This window comes from Helianthus annuus, chromosome 7 (genome assembly GCF_002127325.2).
Source record: "Helianthus annuus cultivar XRQ/B chromosome 7, HanXRQr2.0-SUNRISE, whole genome shotgun sequence".
In the NCBI taxonomy this organism is placed as follows: domain Eukaryota; kingdom Viridiplantae; phylum Streptophyta; class Magnoliopsida; order Asterales; family Asteraceae; genus Helianthus; species Helianthus annuus.
The window spans coordinates 45,928,265-45,952,545 of NC_035439.2; the positions used below are offsets into that span (position 1 = coordinate 45,928,265).

Consider the following 24,281-nt stretch of genomic DNA (forward strand, 5'->3'; position numbering starts at 1 on the left):
TTAAATTAACATATCAGATACATAACCGAAGATTAAAATACCAACCTTTAATCGATTTACACATTCATTAATCAATTGACTGAAGATAATAAGGATCATCTAGAGAGGATTTCTTTGGTTTTTGCGATGACGGTGTAAAAATATTAGTGATTAGAACATTTAGGGTTTGTTTAGATGATTATGTACCACGGGTAAAAAATCCGGGTATGGATACCCATGCGGGATCCGAATGAAATATAAGGGATTTCCCACATTTTCCTGCCAAAAACCACAATTGGTTGCACCACAATATGACATGTGTCCCAAACCTTATTTGTTTATTTAATATAGATATAGATATAGACAGAGACGTCTCTGAGAATTCACATACCCCGTTCAAGCTTGAAAAATGTGGCCTTCCGTTATGTTTAGTTATTATTTAAAAAAAATTAAATTAGTATTGGGTTCAATAAACCTAATTCCAAATGGGCTAAATTCTAAACCACAAAAAAATAATTTGTAAAGGGCTCACTATTTAAAAAAATAACATATACGTATCCGATTTTTTTTAAATCGTATGCCGATCGAAATCGCGAGCCTTGTACGGAAGTCCTCCCCACATACCATCAAAGCCTCCCATGAATATAGATTTTATTTCGTTGTAGTGGTGGGGAAATCGCGGTTTTCATTAAAACATAAAACATTGGGTTGGTTTTATTTGGAGTTTATGAAAAATCCCAAAGTTAATCGAAAAAATGGTAGCCGTTGGATGAGAATATCCAACGTGGCACGTTTGATTGGGTGGTTTTGGTTCCGGTGGGGAGGGGAGAAGGAAGGAATAATAAAGAAAGAAAGAAAGAGCGATCAGGGAGGGAGGGAGGGAAGAAGAGGGTTTGTCGTCATTAGGTTTTGTTGGTTGGAAATGGTGAATTCAATGGTGGAAAGAGCAACAAGCAGCATGCTTATTGGACCTGACTGGGCCATGAATACTGAGATCTGCGATATCTGCAATCATGATCCTGCGTATGTTCTTCTATTCCTTTTTCCTATCCACACATACATACATGCTGCTTTCACTTTACATCTACTATCCAATTCCCATATATACATTTCAGTTGCTTTTAACCTTGTTTTGCTTTACATCTCTGTCAAACCTTTCTTGGGTTCAAATTAGGGCTAGCCGACAACAAGCTTGAATTTGTCATATTTAGCCCTTGAAGATTTCAACTTTTTTATGAGTATATATATAGAGTCCTTGCAAATGGCATTATGTTTTAACAGTAACCTGGCTAAGTTGTAGCAGTCCTGCTATTCAACTACGCCAAGTTGATTTGTAGAATTTCATGTGTTGTGTTCTTTTGTAGCTTCTTCTTCAACCTTGTAAGATTTCAATTTGTAGAATTATTGTTTTTTTTTCATAAACTTTGGCTTCACCTCAGGAAATTAAGATAGAGAAGTAGGATTGCACAAAGAAACTTCCACGGACAAAAACTCAAAGGATAGGCTAACACCTAAAAAGCATATAAGCAGACCCCACGTTTAACTAGTGTACCACATTATATGGTACGCCTACCCCCCCACCACCACCACCACCACCAAATTTCAGAGACCTGGTGAATTGCGATCCCGTACCGGAGCGTACCGCAAACCATGTGACCGACTTCGTATAAATTTGAACATCAAATCACTGTAATTGCGTAAGCTAACCGCTGACAACACACGGGCATTTCAATTGGTGTTTACGCTGACAATCACTAAAGGATGACTATATGAAACCACATATGTTGACCATCACACATTTTTACTAAGTGTGTATGTTGACCAGCGATTGTGAATAGTGTCATGCTATGGTTTGTGGAGCACTGTTTGTTGTTGCCATCTTTGCGAAAAGATATTGTTTACCAACTAAGGTCACATGTGGAGCTTCAACACGTGGATATTTATGTATAATGTAGCACCATTTAGATCACTACATGTCGATGGAGGGATGCATAATTAAGACTTTATAAGTACATTTCATGGTTGCGGGCTGTTAGGATGTGGAGGCTTGCGGCTCTAGGCAATTCATGGCACGTTGTCATATTGCCAGCCTGGCCTAATCGCTATTCTATAAAAATAGGCAATTCTACTTGTAATTTCTTATCACCTCCGAAGTAATAAAAGTAAACCCTAGTTGCAGCCGTGGACGTAGGTCAGTTTAGACCGAAGCACATAAATTCCCCCATGTTCTTCTTTTATCATCTAATTTCTGTGTTTGTGTGTGTGGTGTTGCTGATCATCAGCAGCTGCTGTGACCAGAACCACAGCTTATCAGAACAACACCTGATCAAATCACCACTAGTCAAACATGCCGATCAACTGCTGGTCAAACACAGCCAAACAGCTGTAGTTGTTGCGTATGAGATTAGTATCACAGCTTAGGCTCAGTTTGTTCCTGGTTCTGGGGTTCTTTGATCTGGTTATTACGGCAGAACAGGGGATGATCAGGATTGATAAGTTTGATGGGCATGAATTCGGGGTTTTGGAAAATGCAGATAGAGGATTACCTGTACCAGAAAAATCTGTATTTACCGTTGATGGGACTGAAACTAGAAAAGATGTTTGATGCAGATTGGGATTTGTTCGACCAACAGAAGTTGGGGGTGGTCGGATTATCCTTGGCGAAGAACGTGGCTTACAACATGTCGAAAGAACCATTGCAGTATTGCTGAATGCTCTAACCAACATGTACAAGAAGCCGTCAGCCTCAAACAAAGGTATATATGATTCTGCAGCTGTTAAATACTAGAATGAAAGAAGGTTAATTCTCATATCAACGATTTCAATTTAATCATATCGCGTCTGTTATTTGACGATGAGATTTTAGCACCCATTTTGTTGTTTTTTTTTTTTTTTTTTTGCTGGAGAGTTGGTCAGGAATAGTGACAGCAGTCGGCAGTTCGCTAGGCACCTCTAAGTTCAAACGAGGAATATGTCCTGATTTTGGGAGAAGACTTGCGATGGAGAAGTTCAAGAGAATTTTCAAACGCGTTATTAAATACTAATGCGGTGGCAGATGACATGAAGGGTAGAAAGAGAGGTCAGTCAAAGAATAGTAAAGACGTGGTATGTCGGAATATCAGCCACTTTAGATATCAGTGCCAGTGCACATCAGCTAACTAAGAAGGAGATGAATGCCACAGTAGAAATTCAGATGATGCTCTGATTTGTAGCTTGGAAAGTGTTGTAGATTCATGGAACATGGAGAATCTCAGATGTGGAAACTCTCGGAAGGTAGGACTCGCAGATAATGAGACTCTAGATATCACAGGCATAGGATGTTGTGAACGAAGTCCATACATAGGAGACATCTCCGGGATGTACTTGGATGTTGAAGGATGTTAAACTTATTCCAGACCTGAAGAGAATGTGTCCCGCAGTTGGAATCCGATCAGCTTATGGTAAATGGAAGGTAGTCAAAGGAAACTTGGCTGATGCTCATGGTAATAGTTCATCTTGTATGAAGATGTCAGAACTGAAGCAAGCGAAAGTTGGGTCTGGTAATGGTTCAAAAAGAAAATGATGCAGGAGCATCCGGCCCAATATCTTGACCCGGACTCGAACCCGTGGGCGACCCGTGAATGGCGACTTCTTTGGAAAGAATGAAAACTTATCTTTTGTTATTTAAATTTTATTTACTTAACTAATATTATGGTTTTGAATTATTTAGTCTCCTCACCTATATTTAAAGAACATTGTTCTTGAACCTTTTGGTTCGTTTTTATTGTCTTTGATAACTAATTGTTCTTGAGCCATTTGATTGCACGCAAAACTGCATCAGAAAAAGCAGTTTAGAAAGGACAAAAAGGTAAGGAACGAGTTGCAGTTAAAAGTTCAGTGATCAGAAGATATCTCTGACAGTCGGAGCACGGAAGTCATCTCCATTATTATAGGTAGAGATAAGAGGGTGAGGGGATCTAGTCGTCGGTCGGGGAATCCAGCAAAGTTGCCAAATTGCCAGCCTAGCTTGTTAGGAAGAACTCAACCCTAACTACTATTCTATAAATATAGGCCATTCTACTTCTAGTTTTTCATAACCTCGGGTCGTAGGTCAGTTTAGACCAAACCACGTTCGTGTTCTTTTTTCATCTATTTTCTGCGTGTTATGTTTGTGTTGCTGCTGATCATCAGCAACTGCTGTGACCACAAGTCAGAACGCAACCTATCACGACAACTTTTGCATAAATAACCACTGGTCAAACAACAGTAGCTGCTGCGTTTGAGATCAGTTTGTTAACAGCTGTAATACCCTAACAACACGAGTTGTTTAGTGGCCTGTAGCACCAGGTATAATGAACTCTTCTGTCTTCCTAGGTCTCTGAAAAAACACCAAGTATAAACCCATCGGGTTTATCCTTGTGGGAGTGGTCTCGTCAATAATGGTTGACGATATTCGGAATGTAATATGCCTCCGGCGTGAGAATAAGTATCGACAACTATGCCTCCGGCGTGAGAATAAGTATCGACAACTAGCCATGCCTTGTCGCTATTCGCTATCGACAACTATGCCTCCGGCGTGAGAATAAGTATCGTTTAAGAGTAGTAAACGAGTGTGTTATGAGTGAGAGAGCCCATCCTTAAACCTGTAGTCGAAGGTCTGTATATATTAGACAATATATTACAATAGGCTTATCTAGAGGGTTATATGTGTAACTATCTTGTCTATATATACTTGATGTAATTATCATTGTTAATCACAATATACACACAAATCATTACCAAGTTTATCTTGGTATCAGAGCCATCTTTTTCCTAACCCTAATTGTGCAGCCGACACCCTCATCCCTGCTTGTTTATATAGAGGGTTATATGTGTAACTATCTTGTCTATATAGTATATAACTATATATAGCCGAAGATTGTGGAGAAGGGGATGGGTTGATGGGCCTTGGGCCAGACGTCGCCAACAAGGAAAATCCTATTTGTCTCCTCTGGTACGGCCGTTAGTGTTTGCAGAGGATTGAGACGTTGGAGCACTGTTATTGGAGCCACGTGGCCTGACGGTTCTTGTTTTTCGAATCTGTCCCCAGCTGTGAGTGGAGTTCATGGAGCAATGAATGGTGTAACCTTGATTGGTTCCACGCCATTGCATAGTTATCGATAGCGTCCATAGCTGACGCTATAGCCAATGGCGTGGCGTGGCGGCCAATTGTCGCTACGAGGTGCATAGAGACCACATATCGAGCATATAGCGACTCCGACGGTGAATTCCGGCCAAAAAATACTGGTGATGCTTTCTGCCGGAAACCAGGAAGAAGATGAAGAAGAAGATAGCGGCTGGTTATTTCAGCGTGTTTAGGCTTTAGGGTTTTAAATAACTTTATATATATTTTAACATTTAATCTCTCTATCTTTTACAAGTTTCCATTTAGTCCCTAAAACTTGTAAAAATTACTTAAAAAGTGTAAAACTAGTTTGTATATTTGTACATTTAACCCCCTTTATTTTCACTACTTCACAATTGGTCCTTAAGTTTATAAATTTATACATAAAAAGATATAAAATTAACATTATATATATATATATATATAGGGTTAGGTTAACGTACAAATGCCCTTATCGTACATTACGTACGCTACAATCTCAGCCGTTCGATCATCTTCCCGAATTGAATTCGCATGTTGTTTTTTTGTAACAACTTCGCATGTTGGTTTTTTAACATGCGATTTCATCAAAATTACCACATGCGAAATTGTTACAAAAAAACAACATGCTATTTCATCAAAATTATCACATGCGAAAATGGTACAAAAAACATGCGAATTCATCAAAAATTATCACATGCGAAATTGTTATAAAAAAACAACATGCTATTTCATCAAAATTATCACATGCGAAATTGGTACAAAAAAACAACATGCGAATTCATCAAAAATTATCACATGCGAAATTGTTATAAAAAACAACATGCGATTTTAAAATGCGGGAAGATGATCTGACGGCTGAGATTGAAGCGTACGTAATGTACGATAAGCAATATTGTACAGTTCTCTTTACCTATATATATATATATATATATATATATATATATATATAAAATTATAGATTACTATTTTTATTTCTCAAAATTTTAACTATCTTATCGCTATAAACGAAATAGCGGGCGCTATCACATCGCTATCGCTACGTAGCATATAGGTACCTTGTCGCTATCGATAACTATGCGTCACTGTCCTTTTGTACTTCTTGTCTAGTCAGGGTCTGGCGCATGCTGATTGGCTACAACCCCTGCCATCTGTATTATCGTACTTGTCTTAGTTGTCGCCGCGCTGCATGCGTCGGTCTGGGCCTGCGTGTGTGCTCTTGTTGTGGCTAAGCATGATTTTGTTAAGCATGGGCATGGTCCTTTGCACGCATGTTTTAGAATGCCTTGCGCAAGATTTGGGCCCGTACCCCTTCAAGTCCCCCCAGTCTAGTGCTACTCGCATGCGCGGACTGCAAGTGAATGGAGCTCTGGACTAGATTGTTGTTGCCTTTGGTTTTATAGGTTGGCGCAAGCCTAGTTTATTCTTTGACGCTTTGTGGTGATGCGCATGTTGCTTATGCTTCTACCCAAGTTCTGGTCGCTAGCGTGCGACGCACAGGACGTTGCTTCCTTGGAGGGAAAGAAACTTGTCGCGCATTGGTCGAAAGTTTGAAATTTAAAAAGAGGTTCTTTCAAAGATAATGTTTGATGAGAAGTACGGTTGATGTGACTGCTGACAATGTACAAAGATGTCGTCACAGTGTCAACAACGCCTTTCGTCTTTTTGTCAGGCTAGTGGCGGCCACGCGTGCGAAAATTGTCGCTCCACATTTTCCGCCTGATGTGTCGCCCTGTGATTGCGCACGGTTACTCATTGCATTAAATGTGATTGGTATAAATAATCGTTTAGGGTGTGTCGACTTCTTCACTTTCTTTCGAAAAGCTTTCCCACTTTCTCTCAAACTTCATCTTTGTCATCTTCGGTGCTGTTTGTTTTTTCTTCTTGAAAACCTCTTCTGCTGCAGGCCACATCTGCAGGCATCTGCAGGAGAAGAGGTGGACCAAATGTCTTCAGTCTGTAAGGAGAAGAGGGTTTGTTTTTTCTTTTATATAAAACCTCTTCTTCTTCTAGGTTTTAACACAAACCTCTTCTTCTTCTAGGTTTTAACACAATCTGCACCTCCACTCTCTCTCTACTCTCTCTCTACAATCTGCACCACCGCCATCATCACCACCGCCACCACTTCACCACCGCCATCATCACAACCACCGTCACCACCTCCACCGCCATCATCACAACCACCGAGCCTGCAACGAATCGAACAAAACGACCGTCACCACCTCCGCCTTCACACCTGGCCGGAGTCGCTGAACATGAGGTCGACCGGACTCGCTGAACTTTGATCGATTTGGGGTGTTCGTTTCCGATCGATTTAGGGTTTTCGATTTTAGGGTTTTCGTTTTGGGGGTTTTGATGTGGGGGTTTTGTTTGTGATGCTGATGATGATGTCGGAGGTGGTGGCGGAGTGGAGGTGGAGCAGAGGTGATGGCGGAGTGGAGGCTGGAGCAGCGGAGGTGGTGATGATGATGATGATGGCGGAGCAGTGGTGGTGGTGGCGGAGCAGCGGAGGTGGTGGCGGAGTGGAGGTGGTGGTGGCGGAGCAGGGGTGGTGATGATGATGATGATGGTGGCGGAGCAGTGGTGGTGGTGGCGGAGCAGGGGCGGAGCATGGGTGGAGGTGGAGGTGGTGCCAAGAAGAGGTAAAGCTCTTCTTGGAGAAGCTTTGGTTTTATCACTTCCTCATGAAGAGGCTGGGGAGAGACAGGAAGCACTTCTCAAAAAAAAAAAAACAAACACTCTTTTGAGGCTAAACATCTTCCCGCGTCTGCACGGTGCAGACAGAAGAGGCAGGAAGCTCTTTTTGAAAAAAAACAAACACCACCTTCGTCTTTCTTGAAGATCATCAATAGAACTTCCAGTTTCCTTCATCCTCGTTTATTTTCTGTAGTCATTTATCATGTCTACTTCGTCTCAGCCGGAAGACATTGCCCTTGACGTTAAGGAACTAGTCGGCGGTTTGCCACCATTGAAGTGGAGTGAAGCCACTTTTGATCACATCGTTAATGGGCTCAAATTTTCTGACTTATGGGGTGCGACCTACCCGGCTAATGGTCAGACTGCCGCCGATGCTCCTGCCGGCTTCATCACTCTCTTTGCCGACTTCTTCGACAAAAATTTCCGTTTTCCGGTCACACAATTCTTCATTGACGTGTTGACGCATTATCGTTTCCACATCTCGTAGCTTAGCCCGATGGGCATGGTGCGCATTAAGCATTTTGAGTTTTGTTGCCATCCTCAAGGAGTGGAGCCGGCGATAGACAGGTTTCCAGTATTTTATGAGGTGCACTGCATTTTAGTTTCTACTTGTTCGTCCAACGGTCTGCAACGGAGAAGTTATTGCCGATCCTTCCCAAGAGCTATCACGAATGGAAGAGTAAATTCTTTTACATCAGGCCATGGTCTTCAGGGGAGTTGAAGACATTGAGCTCGAGAAGATATCTGTCCCTATAAATGAGGCGTGGTATAGGGACCTGCGCGCTATACCAACCAGACTGTTGAGTGAAAAGATGCTTGTCGAGGCGGGAATGAGGCTCCAATGGGACCCCAAGAGCAAGCTTGTACCGGTGTATCTAGGAAAACAAAGTTGGTACGTGTGCCCCTTTACTTGAGTTTGATTTTTTGATTGCATGCAATGTACCTACTCGTTGCTCTTGTATAGAGAAACCATTGTATGAAGCTGCCAATGATCATCTGAAAGGGCAGATGAGTTCGAAAATGTTGAACCCTGGAGAATTACCATGGGTGGAGCAGATCAAGGGTAACTTTGTGTTGCCGCGCGTGGAGGCTTTTTTTATTCCCCCTCCCCCCGAGCATGCCAATTCCTAGGTCTTGCAGGGCCGTGACTCCTGCTGAGGAGAAATTCGTGATCCTTTCCAGTGAGGAGTCAATGGCCTCCTCTAAACATGAGCCAATTCCTCTCCATCATGTTTCATATGCGGATGATCTACGCAACTTAGGGATTGGGCCTGATAGCGGCAAGGCGTTGAAAGGTGGGAAGAAGAAGGCTGTGGGTACTGTGGGCGTTTTGAAGAAGAAAAAGGCTGAGCCAGTGGTAACTGCTCCCGACGCCAAGAAAGGAATGTCCTGTATCAAACAAAGCTCTTTCAATGACTACGTTATCGTGTCTGATACGCTTGCTGGGCTTTACACCACATGTGTAAAGAAAACAAAGAAAGAAGTTAGCGTGGAGGCTAGCAAGAGCGCTGGGAGCGCAACGTGATACCCTGACAACACCGGTCAAACAACAGTAGCTGTTGCGTTTGAGATAAGTTTTTGAATCTGTTAACAACCGTGATACCCTAACAACACAGGTTGTTTAGTGGCCTGTAGCACCAGGTATAAAGAACTCTTCTGTCTTCCTAGGTCTCTTAAGAAACACCAAGTATAAACCGGCGGGTTTATCCTTGTGGGAGTGGTCTCGTCAATAATGGTTAATCCTTAATCTTTCCTCGACGATATTCGGAATGTAATCTGCAAAAGAAAGCACCATGAGACTCGTTACAAGGAGGAGAGGTTGGGGGTTCTCCTTATAACTACCCTCCGACGTGAGAATAAGTATCGTTTAAGAGGAGTAAACGAGTGCGTGTTATGAGTGAGAGAGTGAGAGAGCCCATCCTTAAACCTGCAGTCGAAGGTCTGTATTTATAGCCGAAGATTATGGAGAAGGGGATGGGCTGATAGGCCTTGGGCCAGACGTCGCCAACAAGGAAAATCCTATTTGTCTCCTCTGGCACGACAGTTAGTGTTTGCAGAGGATTGAGACGTTGGCGCACCGTGATTGGAGCCACGTGGCCTTACGGTTGTTCTTGTTTTTCGAATCTGTCACCAGCTGTGAGTGGAGTTCATGGAGCAATGAACGGCGTAACCTGATTGGTTCCATGTCACTCTCCTTTTGTATTTCTTGTCTTCTGCACGATTGGCCATCATGGGAGTTGTAGTTGTCTGATCAGGGTCTGGCGCATGCTGATTGGCTACAACCCTTGCCATTTGTACTATTGTACTTGTCTTAGCTGTTGTTGCGCTGCATGCGCCGGTCTTGTTATGCGCGCGTGCTCTTGTTGTGGCTAAGCATGTTTTGATAAGCTTGGGCATGGTCCTTGCGCGTATGTCTTAGAATGCCTTGCGCAGGATTTGGGGCCATACCCCTTCAGTCTCTTAAATGGTTTGTCTCAATTTTGATTTGTTTGTCCCCCATGACCAACAAGAAGATGGTTTGTTGATAACCAACAATGCTCTTGACATTTGTAGCTAGATTGCCTTGTGCTTTATAGGTTGTATGAAGGGAGGAATGTAATCAATAAAGGACTTTCCTCCTGCTTTGTTGGGCCAGCTAGTTTCTAAAAGCGATATCTCATTTTTATTTGCATAGCAGTTGGTGTTAATACTTTATAGGTATGTTGTCTGAAATTTATTCATGTGGTATTAATAGATGATAGTAAATGTTATGTTACTCAGGCGAGCTAAGGATGTTGTTAAAGGCATTAAAAAGCGTATGGGAAGCAAGAATCCAAAAGCTCAGCTTCTTGCGTTAACAGTAAGAATAAAAAACTACTTGTTTGTCTTTGTAGATCTTTTTTACCATTTTCCAAATCCAATCTAGTTTCTCTTGAAGGTCGTTATTTTGTTTAGTTCGGAGTTGGTAATTGATTATATATCTTACTGAGTTGTGTTGTCATTTTTGGGCTGGGTGAAGGCTACTTGATTGGGTTTTTTACCATCCATGTGTGTATGAATGGGATAAGACATGTTAAATTAACATGAATTTGTCTACTGCATTTAATAAGCTATTGGAGACAATGATGAAGAACTGCGGGGATTTTGTCCATATGCATGTGGCTGAGAGAGATGTGCTTCATGAGATGGTGAAAATGGTTAAAAAAAAGGTTAGATGATTATGCAAGCCAAGCCAAGGTGACATTATTTGCTTGGTAAAGCACGACATAATAATATATCATGTGGTGAATTGCAGCCTGATTTTCATGTAAAAGAGAAGATCTTAATTCTAATAGATACTTGGCAAGAAGCTTTCGGAGGGGCAAGGGCAAGGTATCCACAGTACTACGCAGCTTACCATGAGTTACTGGTAACTCATCTTCATATTTAACATTTCATACATCTTTTTCTTTTTTTATTAAGAAATTGAAAGGCCTAATCGACACTCAGACTCCAATCCATTACATTCTTTCAGCGTCTTGGGGCGGTATTTCCACACAAGGCAGCACCTCTCTTAACAAACCCACAAGCACAGAGTAGTAGTAGCAGGTCATCATCATATCCAGAAAATGGCAATGAATCATCAGAGTTTCCAACCTTGAGGTATATCACATTTCAGTTTTCTGTATCAAATTTTGCTCATTGGCATTTCTTTTTACTAGAGTCTGTTTGAGCAAGTGCATACTATTTTACATAGTTGACATATGCACTTTTGTTTATTGAAAAAATGCCTAAAGGAAGTTACAAGGCCATAAGGGAATATGCTGTTTTAAGGACTGAGGCCATGCATCTCACGTTTGCTGGAATCGCTCTGTGTTGTATCATCAGTTTAAATGGCGTTTGCACTATCTTATTATGCGTGATGTTGTTGTAGATTGATTTTCTTATCCTATTTTTCTTTTCAGCTTGACAGAACTCCAGAATGCACGTGGTATCATGGATGTACTTGCTGAAATGCTGACCGCAATAGATCCAGAAAAGAAAGAGGTAAACATAAATTACTCTTTTATGATTCTTTTTTGTTGGTCTTATGATCGATCTATTAATAACCAACCAGGGGCTTAGGCAAGAGGTTATTGTAGACTTGGTTGAGCAGTGTCGTACTTACAAGCAAAGAGTGGTGCACCTTGTGAACTCAACTTCGTAAGGCCTTTAGAACTTGACCTGCAGTTTGATTTTGCAACTGCTGAGCTGTTTCTTTCACAGGGATGAATCACTTTTATGTCAAGGTTTAGCTCTCAATGATGACCTGCAGCGGGTCCTAGCCAAACACGAATCACTCGTTTCCGGAACAAAGCCTGAAACAGGTAGTCAAGCATTGGTACCAGTTGAAGCCTCTCTTATTGATACGGGCGACACCAAACAATCTGCTGCTGCTGGGTAATCTTCTTTTTTATGGGCTTACAAAATGGGGTAGTTGCATACTTGCATCATTTGGACGGATAATTTGTTTTAATATCATACATTTTCTAGGTTATCGTGATAAGGGTATTATTTTGGTATGGTTTGATGGTTAAGTATTAAGTATATATGACTTTCTTCCATTGTACATAGGTCTGCCTCTGGTGGTGTGGCGGCAGAGTTACTGGCTATTACTCCTGTTACATCCAATGCCAATGCAACAGCAGAAGTCAATCCCAAGTTTGACCTTTTGAGTGGAGATGACTTTAGCTCTGAAAATTCCCTAGCTATTGTACCAATGCCAATGGGTGAACCCGAGTCTACTACTACATCTCAACAGCACAATGCCCTAGCCCTTGTGGACATTCTTTCACAAAATAATAATAATAATAATAATAATAATAATGTGCCAAGTGCTCCAGGACAAACACCACATCAGTTTCAACCATCACAAAGTTTTGATTCACTTTACACAAATCCATATGACCCACAAACACCATTCAACCTAGGATCTACTTCTTCATGGAATGGCCATCTGTCTCAACAGCAGCCACCTTCACCTCCTGCTGCTTTTGGTAAGTTCCCGTTTTTTTTTTTTGTAACAATTAGTTCAACCGAGTAGGGGTGACTGGTCATTTAGACCTAATTTTAAAGCTCAAGCTTGGCTCGTGAGTGGCTTTGCTTGATCTTTGGTCGTTTAGAACTCTATTTCTAAAGGTCAAGCTTGGCTTGTGAGTAAATTTTTTTAAAGCTGGAGCTTGGCTCGTTTATTATTTATTTATTTTTGTCTCTCTCTCTCTATATATATATACTAATAATTTTGTTTTAATATATAACATGAAATATATTATTTAATTTATTTTATCATAATTTCCTATAATTTTTTTTTATTATATACATATATATGTAAACATATTAAAAGTTATACAAATGATAGATTAGATATGTGAAGCACGGGCTCGTGATGGAATATTGAAATACCTCTACTATACGTTCGAACTTGGGCTCATTTAAGCGCGGCTCAATTCGATTGTTTGTGAGCTGATCTTGGGTAGCTCACTAGTGGCTCGGCTTGTTTACACCCCACCCCGTAAAAGCAAGTACAGGGTTCTTAGATTATATTCATGGCTGTTGTGTACAACGTGTTTGTTTGTGGCAAGATGGGCAGATCGTGTAATGGGGTCAAACTAGGTACGTTTTAGCCTTTAGGACATACCGATATACTATGTGGTTTAGATAATTAAGTTTAGAAACAATTGCATATTTCCCCTTAAAAACTGCTTAATTGCGTATTTACCCAACTTAAAATTAAAATTGCATATATCCCCAGCAGGAGTACAGGAGTATGATAAACGCAACATTTGCTTTGACGCCATTAAAAAAAAGATGAATATCTATACTAGAATATAACTTAAACAATCGTAACTGATGATATGTTATTATTTGGTCATATTTTCTAGGATCTGTATTGGGAGCAATGAAAATAATGTCAATCGCTCTCTTCTTTGCTCCTTTTGGTTCATATTTTCTAGGTTCTGTTTTTGTGTTTGATAAATTTGCTTTTTGTTAATGAATAAATTTGTATTTTTTTAAGTTTTAGTAAAAAATAAGGTTAAAAAGTCATTATATAACTTGTTTTTGATAAAATAAATCAAAATGGGTAAATTTGCAATTATATTAGTTAAGGAAGGGGATATATGCAATTTTAATAGTTAAGGAAGGGGATACATGCAATTTTAATTTTAAGTTGGGTAAATACGCAATTAAGCAGTTTTTTAAGGGGAAATATGCAACAGCAGCCTTCTGCCTACCACAACAATTGGCGCCAAAATAAAAAACAACGCGGTTTTAGTCATCCTCCAACATCACAGCAACAGTTTCTGATCCAGCGTTTCTAATCAACAACAGCCAACATATTTCATGGCAGCGATAATCTCTTTTTCACACCAGTGTTCACAACTCTCATAAATTTTCCTTCAGTCTCAAACCTAACAACTATGTCTATTGGCGCTCCATGATTGAATCTTTTCTCACCTCTCATGATCTCTTTGGTTATGTTGATGGAACAATACCATGCCTTGAACAGAAAGTCACAAACGAATCTGTAATTACCAACAATCCAAGCTACACCCCATGGATCTCAAACGATGCTCATATTCGTATGCTTATCATCTCCACCGTGTTTGAAGATTCCTATCAACAAATTCAGGGCAAAACATCACGTGAGGTATGGTTGTCTCTTGAACAAGCTTATGCATCTGTTACATCTTCTCATGAGTTTGCTCTTAAAAATCAACTTCTTAGAATCACCATGAAAGGTGTGGAAAACCAGTTGATTACCTTATTAAGGCTCAAGAGTATGCCATTGCTCTTGCTAATATTGGAGAACCAATGAAGGACAAGGATTTAGTAATTTACTGGCTCGTTCACCTCCTGTTAGTTTTCATGAACTACATGGTCTTTTGAGTGATCATGACTATGTTATTACAAAAATCCTGGCCACCACTCCACAAGCTTTCGTGGCTAATGCTGCTCCAACACCACAGACACTCACGACTGTTGCATCCTCGACCCCATAATCGACTGATCAGCTTCAGCAGCAACTTCAAAACATTCAACTTATGGCCTCTCAATTGGGTTACCAACTAAACCCTATTTCTTTCCCACAGCCTCAAGCATACTATGGTTCTCGCTCCTTCAATAATATCGAGGTGGTCGAGGATCTCGTGGCAACTCATGTGGTGGTTTCAACAATCGTCCTCGGGATAACAGTGGCACGCGACAATTTTCTTGGGCTTCAACCCAAAACACGGTTTATGGCCATTGTAATAGATGTGTAATAGGTCATCTACTTTCTCAGTGAGCAAAATGGCTTCGTTGTGAACGTCGTCATCGTCATGTTGTGGAAACTGGACCAACTCTCTTGGCTCAATCCAGCCTTCCTCAACGCTTCTGGCACTTTGCATTTGAAACAGCCGTTTACTTAATCAATTGGTTCCCTCTTGTGTCTCCTTAAACAAATCTCCCTTTGAATATGTTTTCAAACGAAAACTTGATTACTCGTTTTTACGAGTCTTTGGCTGTCAATGCTTTCCATACCTTCGTCCATACAATCGTCACAAAATGGAGTTGGGTTCAACTCCTTGTATTTCGGTTACAACCCCGCCCACCATGGTTATCGATGCTATGATCTCTCCAATGAACGAATCTACATTGCTAGACATGTTCGGTTCAACGAACATGTATTTCCTTATTAGCCCTCACCCAATATTCCTTCCCCACCACCATCCACTCCTCCTTTCATCTCTATCTTTCCTTCCTGGCTTCCCACCGGAACCTCCACAATCGCCTCTACTAACACCACCATCATCACCTCCACAATCACCACCATCGCCACCTGTTCCACCTACACCACCTAACCCCGTTGCCCCTCCACCCGAGAATATTCCTTCACCACCACCAGCCCTCGGCCTCGACCCTCTAACCTTCGTCCTAATCCCAAACAACCTAATCGATATAACCCGACCGCTTATGCTGCCATTGCTTCCCCATATCTTCCTCTTGAACCTACCAGCTTTACCGTTGCTAACAAGCCTATAGAATGGCGCCAAGCTATGGCTGAAGAGTTGGCTGCGCTTCATAGGAATGGCACGTGGACACTCGTGCCCCCTGTCCCTAATATTAATATTGTTGAATTTAAATGGATTTACAGGTTAAAAACTTAAAAACTGATGAACATGGCAAAATTAGCCGTCATCAAGCCTGCCACTATTCGCACTGTCTTATCTCTGACTGTCACAAACAAATGGCCTCTTAGACAGTTGGATATTCAGAACGCTTTTCTCCATGGTAATCTTCAGGAAGCTATCTACGTGCGCCAACCTCCTCGTTTCATTGATCCAACCAAACCTAATCATGTCTGCTTATTGAACAAATCATTGTATACCCATTCGGGTCTAAGACAGACCCTTAATCTGTTGTCTACTGCCCTTCACTTTTCATCCTCAACCATTCGGGCTCTCTTGTCTATTTTCTGGTATATGTTGATGAAGTTAAACTTGGTAATTGTATTGTGTATATTGTGATTAACAAAGATGATTACAGGAGGTATAAATAGAAAACATAATTACATAGCACACCCTCTAATAATAACTAATTGTCTATTTATCTAATATTCCCCCGCAAGCTAAGGCCGAGGTTCGACCTGTAGCTTGGACCTTAAAAATAGAAACCGTTGTGAGGGTAACGCCTTGGTAAAGACATCAGCAATCTGATCCTGTGTAGATATAAATTGAACCACCAGCTGTTGTTGAGCAACCTTTTCACGTACAAAGTGAAAGTCAATTTCAACATGCTTTGTTCTGGCATGAAACACTGGATTAGCAGATAAGTAGGTAGCTCCCAAGTTGTCACACCACAATGTAGGAGCAGTGGTGATAGGAACACACAATTCACGAAGAAATTTCTCTAGCCAAGTCAGTTCAGCAACAGTGTCGGCCAACGCCTTGTATTCAGATTTTGTGGATGACCGAGAGCCAGTCTTCTGTTTACGAGCAGCCCAAGAAACAAGATTGTTACCTAGATAAATGGCAAATCCCCCGGTGGAGCGACGGTCATCCGGGCAGCCAGCCCAATCAGAATCAGAATATGCTGTAAGAGATGCATCGGTATAAGCATGAAGTAATGAGGCAGATTTATGATGCAGTAAAAGACCAAAATCAGATGTGCCCCGAAGATATCGCAGTATCCGTTTAACAGCTGACCAATGATTAACCGTGGGAGAATGCATAAACTGGCAGACTTTGTTGACTGCAAATGTCAGATCTGGGCGAGATAACGTAACATACTAAAGAGCCCCAACAATTTGTCGATACTGAACCGGGTTATCATATGGGGCGCTGTCACCAAGTGTTAGATTGTGTTAGATTGGCAGAAGTGGTCATGGGTGAAGGAACCGGTTTGGCTTGAGAAAGCCCAGCCCGGCTTAGTAATTCCAAAATATATTTCTTTTGAGACAATAAGATATCTTTGCCATGTTGCACAATCTCAATCCCCAGAAAGTAGGACAACTTCCCTAAGTTTTGAACTGCAAAAGTGGTGCTAAGACGATGAACAATGTTATCAATGGCAGCAGGATTATTGCCAGTAAGGATAATATCATCCACATAAACCAACATATATAATAGAGTGTTACCTGCTGAATAAATAAACAAGGAGGGATCTGTTTTGGATCCTCTAAATCCAAGGGCAATTAGAGCAGATGACAACCGATGAAACCACGCCCGTGGAGCCTGTTTAAGCCCATAAAGAGACTTATGAAGAAGACACACAAGATCTGGTCTTTGAGGATCAATAAAACCAGGTGGCTGTTGGAGATAAACAGTTTCTTTGAGATCACCATGCAAAAAGGCATTTTGTATATCCAATTATCGAAGAGACCACCCTCTCGTGACAACAATAGACAAGACAACACGAATGGTAGTAGCCTTGACAACCGGGCTAAATGTATCATGATAATCCACACCCGGTTGTTGGCGAAAACCTTTAGCTACAAGACGCGCTTTGTAACGCGTGACAGCTCCAATTTGATCCTGTTTTAATTTGTATACCCATTTGCAATCCACAACATTCATATTTTGACTACGTGGAACTAAAGACCAAGTGCCGTTTCGAACAAGCGTCGAGTATTCTTCAGCCATGGCTTTCCGCCAGTGAGGATCTTTGTTGGCAATAGCAAAGGACACGGGTTCAGTACCCGGGGATATGGTTGTAGTGTAAGAGGAAGGATTGTACCGAGAAGGTTGTTTCGGATTGGGTCGCAAATTAGGTGGGCGGGTTCGAGGTGGCGGTGGAGGAGGAGGAACAGGTATGGATGATGAAACAGATGGAGGAGTGGAAGTAGTGTTTGTAGGTGAGGATGCCGAAGGTGGTGGTGGAGTTGAGTTGGATATGGGGGCTGATGTATGGGTTGGTGATGTAGGGGCTGGTGATGTGGAGTGGGCTGGTGTGGTGGATGTTTGGGCTTGGGCTGGTGGGTGTGAGTGGGCCGATGTGGTAGGTGTTTGGTCTGGTGATATAGGTGGAGTGGGATAAGAGGAATAATAAGGAGATTGTGGTGTTGGTTGGGCAGAAGATGGGGATGGTTGAAAAGGAAAGGCATGTTCATTAAAGCGAACATGACGAGCAATATAAAGCCGGTTAGAGTGGAGATCAAAGCACCGGTATCCGTAATTTGAGGTGCTATATCCAAGAAAAACACACGGAATGGATCGAAAATCCATTTTGTGAGAATTGTAGGCTCGAAGATGTGGGTAGCACTGGCACCCAAAAGCCCGAAGAAAAGAGTAATCGGGTTTGCGATGGAAAAGATGTTCAAATGGAGACATATGTGAGTTGTAGCGAGAAGGCATCTGGTTAATTAAGTAAACTGCCGTGCCAAAAGCAAAGTGCCGGAATTTTTGTTTTTGTGGAACATGAGACTGGGCGAGTAAAGTAAGCCTAGTTTCAACGACGTGGTGATGACGACGCTCAACGACGCCATTCTGTTCACTTGTATGTGGACAAAAAAGTCTGTGGATAATGCCATGTTCTAAAAAGAAAGGGGATAATTTTCGAAACTCACCTCCCCAGTCGGTTTGGACCGATTTAAGTTTTGTTTTAAACTGTCGTTCAGCCATGGTTATGAAGTGTTGGAAAGTGATAAACACATCAGATTTAAGTTTTAAGGGAAAGAACCACATGAATTTAGAATAATGATCAACACATAATAAAAAATAATGGTGACCATCATACGAAGAAACTGGTGTAGGCCCCAAACATCACAAATAACCAAATCTAAGACATGTGAACTTTTATAATCAGATAAAGGTAATAGATAAAGGTAATGAAAGTTTGGAAGATTTTCCCACAAAACAAGAATCACAAGCAAAACCAGAATTTTTGTCTGAAACAGGTAAAAAATACTTAGAAAGCATAGAATTTAAAGTTTGATGATGTGGATGACCAAGCCTTTGATGCCAAGTCTTGTACGAAGCACGAGCAGTGGAGAAAGCAACTTTGGGAACATCCTGAATCCGAGGAAGACAGAATGAGTAAAGACCATCATTGCTGGGACCCGTGAGGAGGGTAGTGCGTGTAAACTTGTCCTTCACAGAAAAGAAAGTAGAGTGAAATTCAAAGAAAACGTTATTATCATGACAAAATTGTTGAACGGAAAGGAGGTTTTGTTTAATTGTTGGAACATGAAGGATATTGTTTAGGGAAAAAGTTCGGTTTGGAGAATAATAGCGAGAAGAACCAATATGAAGGATTGGGAGAGCCTTACCATCACCAACAAAAAGATTGTCCCCACCATTATAGGGTTCAGAATACTCAAAGCTTGAAAGATCAGGTGTCACATGGTGAGTAGAACCGGTATCCGGACGCCAAGAGGTGAAGCTTGTGAGCGGGCATCAGCATAATTGGCACACGGTGAACGACCACGCATGGTAGACGGGTCTCGGTTGGGGCACTGAGAGGGGATGTGGCCAATTCCACATCGAATACATGTATCAAAAACTGTGTTCTGGGTAGATGCCCATGAAAACTGGTTGCGGTTGTTGCTGTTCTGATTACGGTTATTGTAGTTTGTATTGTTGTTGTAAGAACCTCGCCCCCGTCTGTTGTTTTGACCACGGCCCCTAGTATTTCCAGAACGGTTGGTGTAATAAGCTTGAGGTTGAGGTAAAGCTAAAGCTGGTTGCAAGGACTGGGGCTGAATGCTCAGTTGGTTAACAAGTTGTTGTAAGGCTTGGATGGTGGGAGAGTGAGAGGGGCCGAGAGGAGATGTAGCGGGTACGGGGTTGTTGGTTGCGGCTGTGAATGCCTGGGCAGGAGGGACAGTGGGTAAAGATTTTTTGATCATAAAGTCATTGTCAGAAATCAGGGCATGTAATTCGTTAAAAACAGTAGGAAATTGTCGAGTGAGAATGTTACTCTTAAATGCATGGTACTCGTCTCGTAATCCAGCAACAACCAACATAACCAGATCCTTTTCTTTTACCGGTTCACCAATATTGGCTAAAGCGTCCGCGTACTCTTGTGCTCGTTCAAGGTAGGCGGATGATGCTTCATCACTTTTCATCTCGATTTTCAGCAGTTGTTGTTTGAGAGTAAATTCTCGGGAGATAGTGATGGGTGAATAGGCTCGTTCAAAAGCCAACCAGAGTTCACGTGATGTGCTAGTGTGTTGAACATGACTGAAGGCAGATTCGGAGATAGTTGAAAGGATGAGCATACGAATATGAGCATCGTTTGATAGCCATGTGGTGTGATTAGGGTTTGGCTGTGGTTCTGGTGGTGGTCGATCAGCAGCAGGTGGTCGATCAGCAGCAGGGGAGGGTGGTGGTCGATCAGCAGCAGGGGAGGGTGGTTGAATAGTGGCTGGTGGACATGGGATTGTGCCATCCACATAGCCATAGAGATTGTTTGTAACCAAAAAGGGTTGAAGTATAGCCTTCCAATATCATAATTTGTGGGAGAGAGTTTGAATGAGAATTTGTGAGAGTTGTGGGTTGTTTTGGCAGCATCAGAGAATGGCTGTAAAAGGGCCATGTTGATCAGCGGACAGGTGGTGGTGGTCGGCTGGGTTGGGTTGGGTTGGGTTGGGTTGTGGGTGACGACAGATTAGAGTGGCAGGCTAGGGTTGTGGGTGACGGCAGATTAGGGTTACAGAGACAAGGCTCTGATACCAAGTTAAACTTGGTAATTGTATTGTGTATATTGTGATTAACAAAGATGATTACAGGAGGTATAAATAGAAAACATAATTACATAACACACCCTCTAATAATAACTAATTGTCTATTTATCTAATAGATGACATCATCATCATCACTGGTAAACGACTCCACCATTGTTGCCACCATCATTGAACGTGTCAATTCTCTCTTTGCACTTAAAGATATGGGGCAATTACATTATTTTTTGGGGGTTGAGGTTGTCTATCGGGGTTCTGACTTGGTTCTTTCACAACGGAAATATAGAGAGATCCTACATCGAGTTGGTCTTGCGGATTGCAAACCAATCTCTACTCCCATGCATACTTCTCACGTCTTATTACCGGATGATATAGACAGTCGGTCGGGGCTCTTCAGTATGCTACTCTTTCTCGTCCTGACATTGCATCTGCGGTTAATAAAGTCTGCTAGTTCATGCATGTTCCCACTGAAAACCATTGGGCCGGAGTCAAACGTATCCTACGTTATCTCAAGGGCACGCTCAATTTAGGCTTATGGATTTGTTACAATACGGGTTATCAGCTTCAAGCCTTTTCTAATTCTCATTGGAACACTAATCTTCAGGCCTTCTCTGACTGGGCAGGTTGCGCATTCGATCGTCAATCCACGGGGAGATATGCTATCTACTTAGGCTCGAATCTTATTTCATGGTCTACTCGCAAGCAGATTAGTGTCTCTTGATCCTCAACAGAGTCTAAGTATAAGGCCATTGCAGATACTGTTGCAGAGTTAATTTGGTTGAAGTCTCTTCTTCGTGAACTTGGATTGGATAGCATGGCACCAACACTTTGGTGTGATAATCTTGGCGCAAATATCTCACAGCTAATCCAGTTTTTCATGCTTCCCCAAGCACGTTGAAGTTGACTGTCACTTTGTTCATGAACAAGTTACTCAGGGAAAACTAAATGTCAAATTCATCTCTGATATCTTTACAAAGCCCTTGTCTTCTTAGAAGCTTGAGTTTCTACGATCCAAGTTGCAGATTACTAACCGCCCTGAACTTGCGGGGGAATATTAGACTATGTGGTTTAGATAATTAAGTTTAATATTGTCTAGGGTACCAAAGTATAATTAGTTTTCTTATATATTTGATTGTAATCTCTTATTATTATCAATAACAAAAACAACGATACCTTTTTCCTATTCTGTTTACCAAAACTGGTCTTTCCTTTAATAAACAAGTAATGTATATTACTAAAAAAAATCAAGGGGGCGTTTTGGTTCGCGGAATGATTTGGAGTTGGAATTGGAATTTAAACATTCCACTTGGAATTGGAATCTAAATTCCATTTTGTTGTCTTTGGTTGTCAAATGAATTGGAATCCATCACCCTCGTACCCACAACCACCAGTTCGGGTTGAAACGGTTCGGGTCGAAACTGTTCGGGTCGGAACAGTTCGGGTCGAAACGGTACTGGTCGAAACGATTCGGGTTGAAGCGGTTCGGGTCGAAACGCTACGGGTTGAAACGGTGCGGGTCAAAACGGTCGAAGATTCCAATGAATTTACTTTAATTCCTTCACATATAGGAAGGATTTTGAATTCCTTTAGTTAAAGGAATTTGAAGGAATTCATGCCTAATTCCAATTCCAATTCCGTTTGGGATTCCAATTCCATCAAATTCTGTGAACCAAACATCTTAAGGTAGCGTTCGTTTCATGGAATGGAATGGAATGAAACTATAAAGTTTTTCTTTGTAAAATTGATCTTGGTTGGGGGAGGGAGGAATTTGAAATCCTTCACTCTAATGAAATTTGTGACTATTTCAACATTCCTTAGAAATCTTTCACTCTAATGAAGGAATGGAATGGAATGTTGAAATAGTCACAAATTTCATTGATTAAAGAAATTCATTGGATTTCAAATTCCTCCCTCCCCAAACCAAGATCAATTTTACAAAGAAAAGCTTCCCAATTCCATCCCATTCCATTCCATGAAACGAACGCTACCTAAGAGAATTCAAATTCCAATTCCCTTAAATTCCATTGAATTCCTGCGAACCAAACGCCTCCGCAAGTGTCTCGAATAATGGAATTTAACAGGTTGTAAAACACTTGATAATGTTTTTCAGTCTAGGTATTACCCATTTCTGTTTTAGCTAATTATTTATTTTTTTTTAAACCAATTTTACATAAATTGCTATTTAGCTCTTAGTTTAAGTGATTTGCAGGAAGTGAGGGGCTACCAGCGCCACCTTGGGAAGCTGAGTCAATGGATGATAACAAGATAGGAAGTGGTCGATACCCACAACCACAAACCAATGATCAGGGGATGAGTATGTATATTCAGCAACCAATTACCACCGCCCATCTCCCACCATCTGTATATCCTCCTCCTCAACAACAATTTCAAGGACAACAAATAATGGGTATGATCCCACAGCACCAAATTCAACCTGGTCAACTTCACATGTACCCTCAACAACTAGCTCAACAAATGTACTCTAACCAAATGCCACAACCACCCTATGGCTACGGCTACGGCTACGGATACGGATACGGATACACGCAACAACAGAATGCGCAGTTCATTGATCAAAGAATGTCGGGGTTGTCTTTGAATAATACTACAACAGCTTACGCTGGTCCTTCCATGGCTAATGCATCGTATGTACATGTGCCGTCGGGAAAGCCTACAAAGGCAGAAGACAAGCTTTTTGGAGACTTAGTTGATTTCTCCAAAGTTAAGCCTAACAAAAGCTGATGAGATAATCATTCCCTTCCTATATACTTGCTTTACTTTTGTTTTTACTTCATATTCCTGTTTTTTACCAGCTTTTATTTTCCTCGGATTTATGTACATTTACATGTTTACGGTGAACAGGAAACATTTCATTCTAATAAGTTTATGTCTTCCTTTCAAAAAAAAAAAAAAAAAAAAAGGAAAAGAAAAGAAAGAAAAAGTTTTTACGTGTCTTGCTTTTTCAGACTGTTATGCTACAACCGTGTACTAGATGCTAATTTTTAGTATACAAGTTTAGGACATAGTCTTTGTGAACGATTTGGGAATTCATGAAACTATGATTGAATACTTCTTACGGTTGTCTGTATTATATAACATTTATATGAGTATAGGATATATGTACAAGGATAACGTTTATAAACCCATATAAATGAAAATGTAATAGTGAAGTATATGACTCAAGACTAAGATAAATGTTGGTTCAACAGTGAAACATCATGGTTTCTATAACGAGTTAATAGGGGTTGATTTTTAATAATTCAAACAACCAACATTTGCAAGTCCTAGCAATTTGTTGACGCCTTGAATAATTTTTTATTTACTCTA

General features: G+C 41.2%; 1 protein-coding gene across 1 annotated transcript; it reads left to right on the forward strand.

Moving 5' to 3' along the window:
• The first annotated feature begins 842 nt into the window (after positions 1-842).
• LOC110936336 (TOM1-like protein 9) lies at positions 843-23,836 on the forward strand. The gene is made up of 10 exons (XM_022178704.2): positions 843-1,002; positions 10,559-10,637; positions 10,888-10,986; positions 11,073-11,186; positions 11,292-11,419; positions 11,722-11,803; positions 11,874-11,959; positions 12,023-12,196; positions 12,371-12,792; positions 23,164-23,836. Exons 1-10 carry the CDS (start codon positions 902-904, stop codon positions 23,694-23,696), a joined length of 1,818 nt encoding a protein of 605 aa, XP_022034396.1. The 5' UTR covers positions 843-901; the 3' UTR covers positions 23,697-23,836.
• Positions 23,837-24,281: the final 445 nt, after the last annotated feature.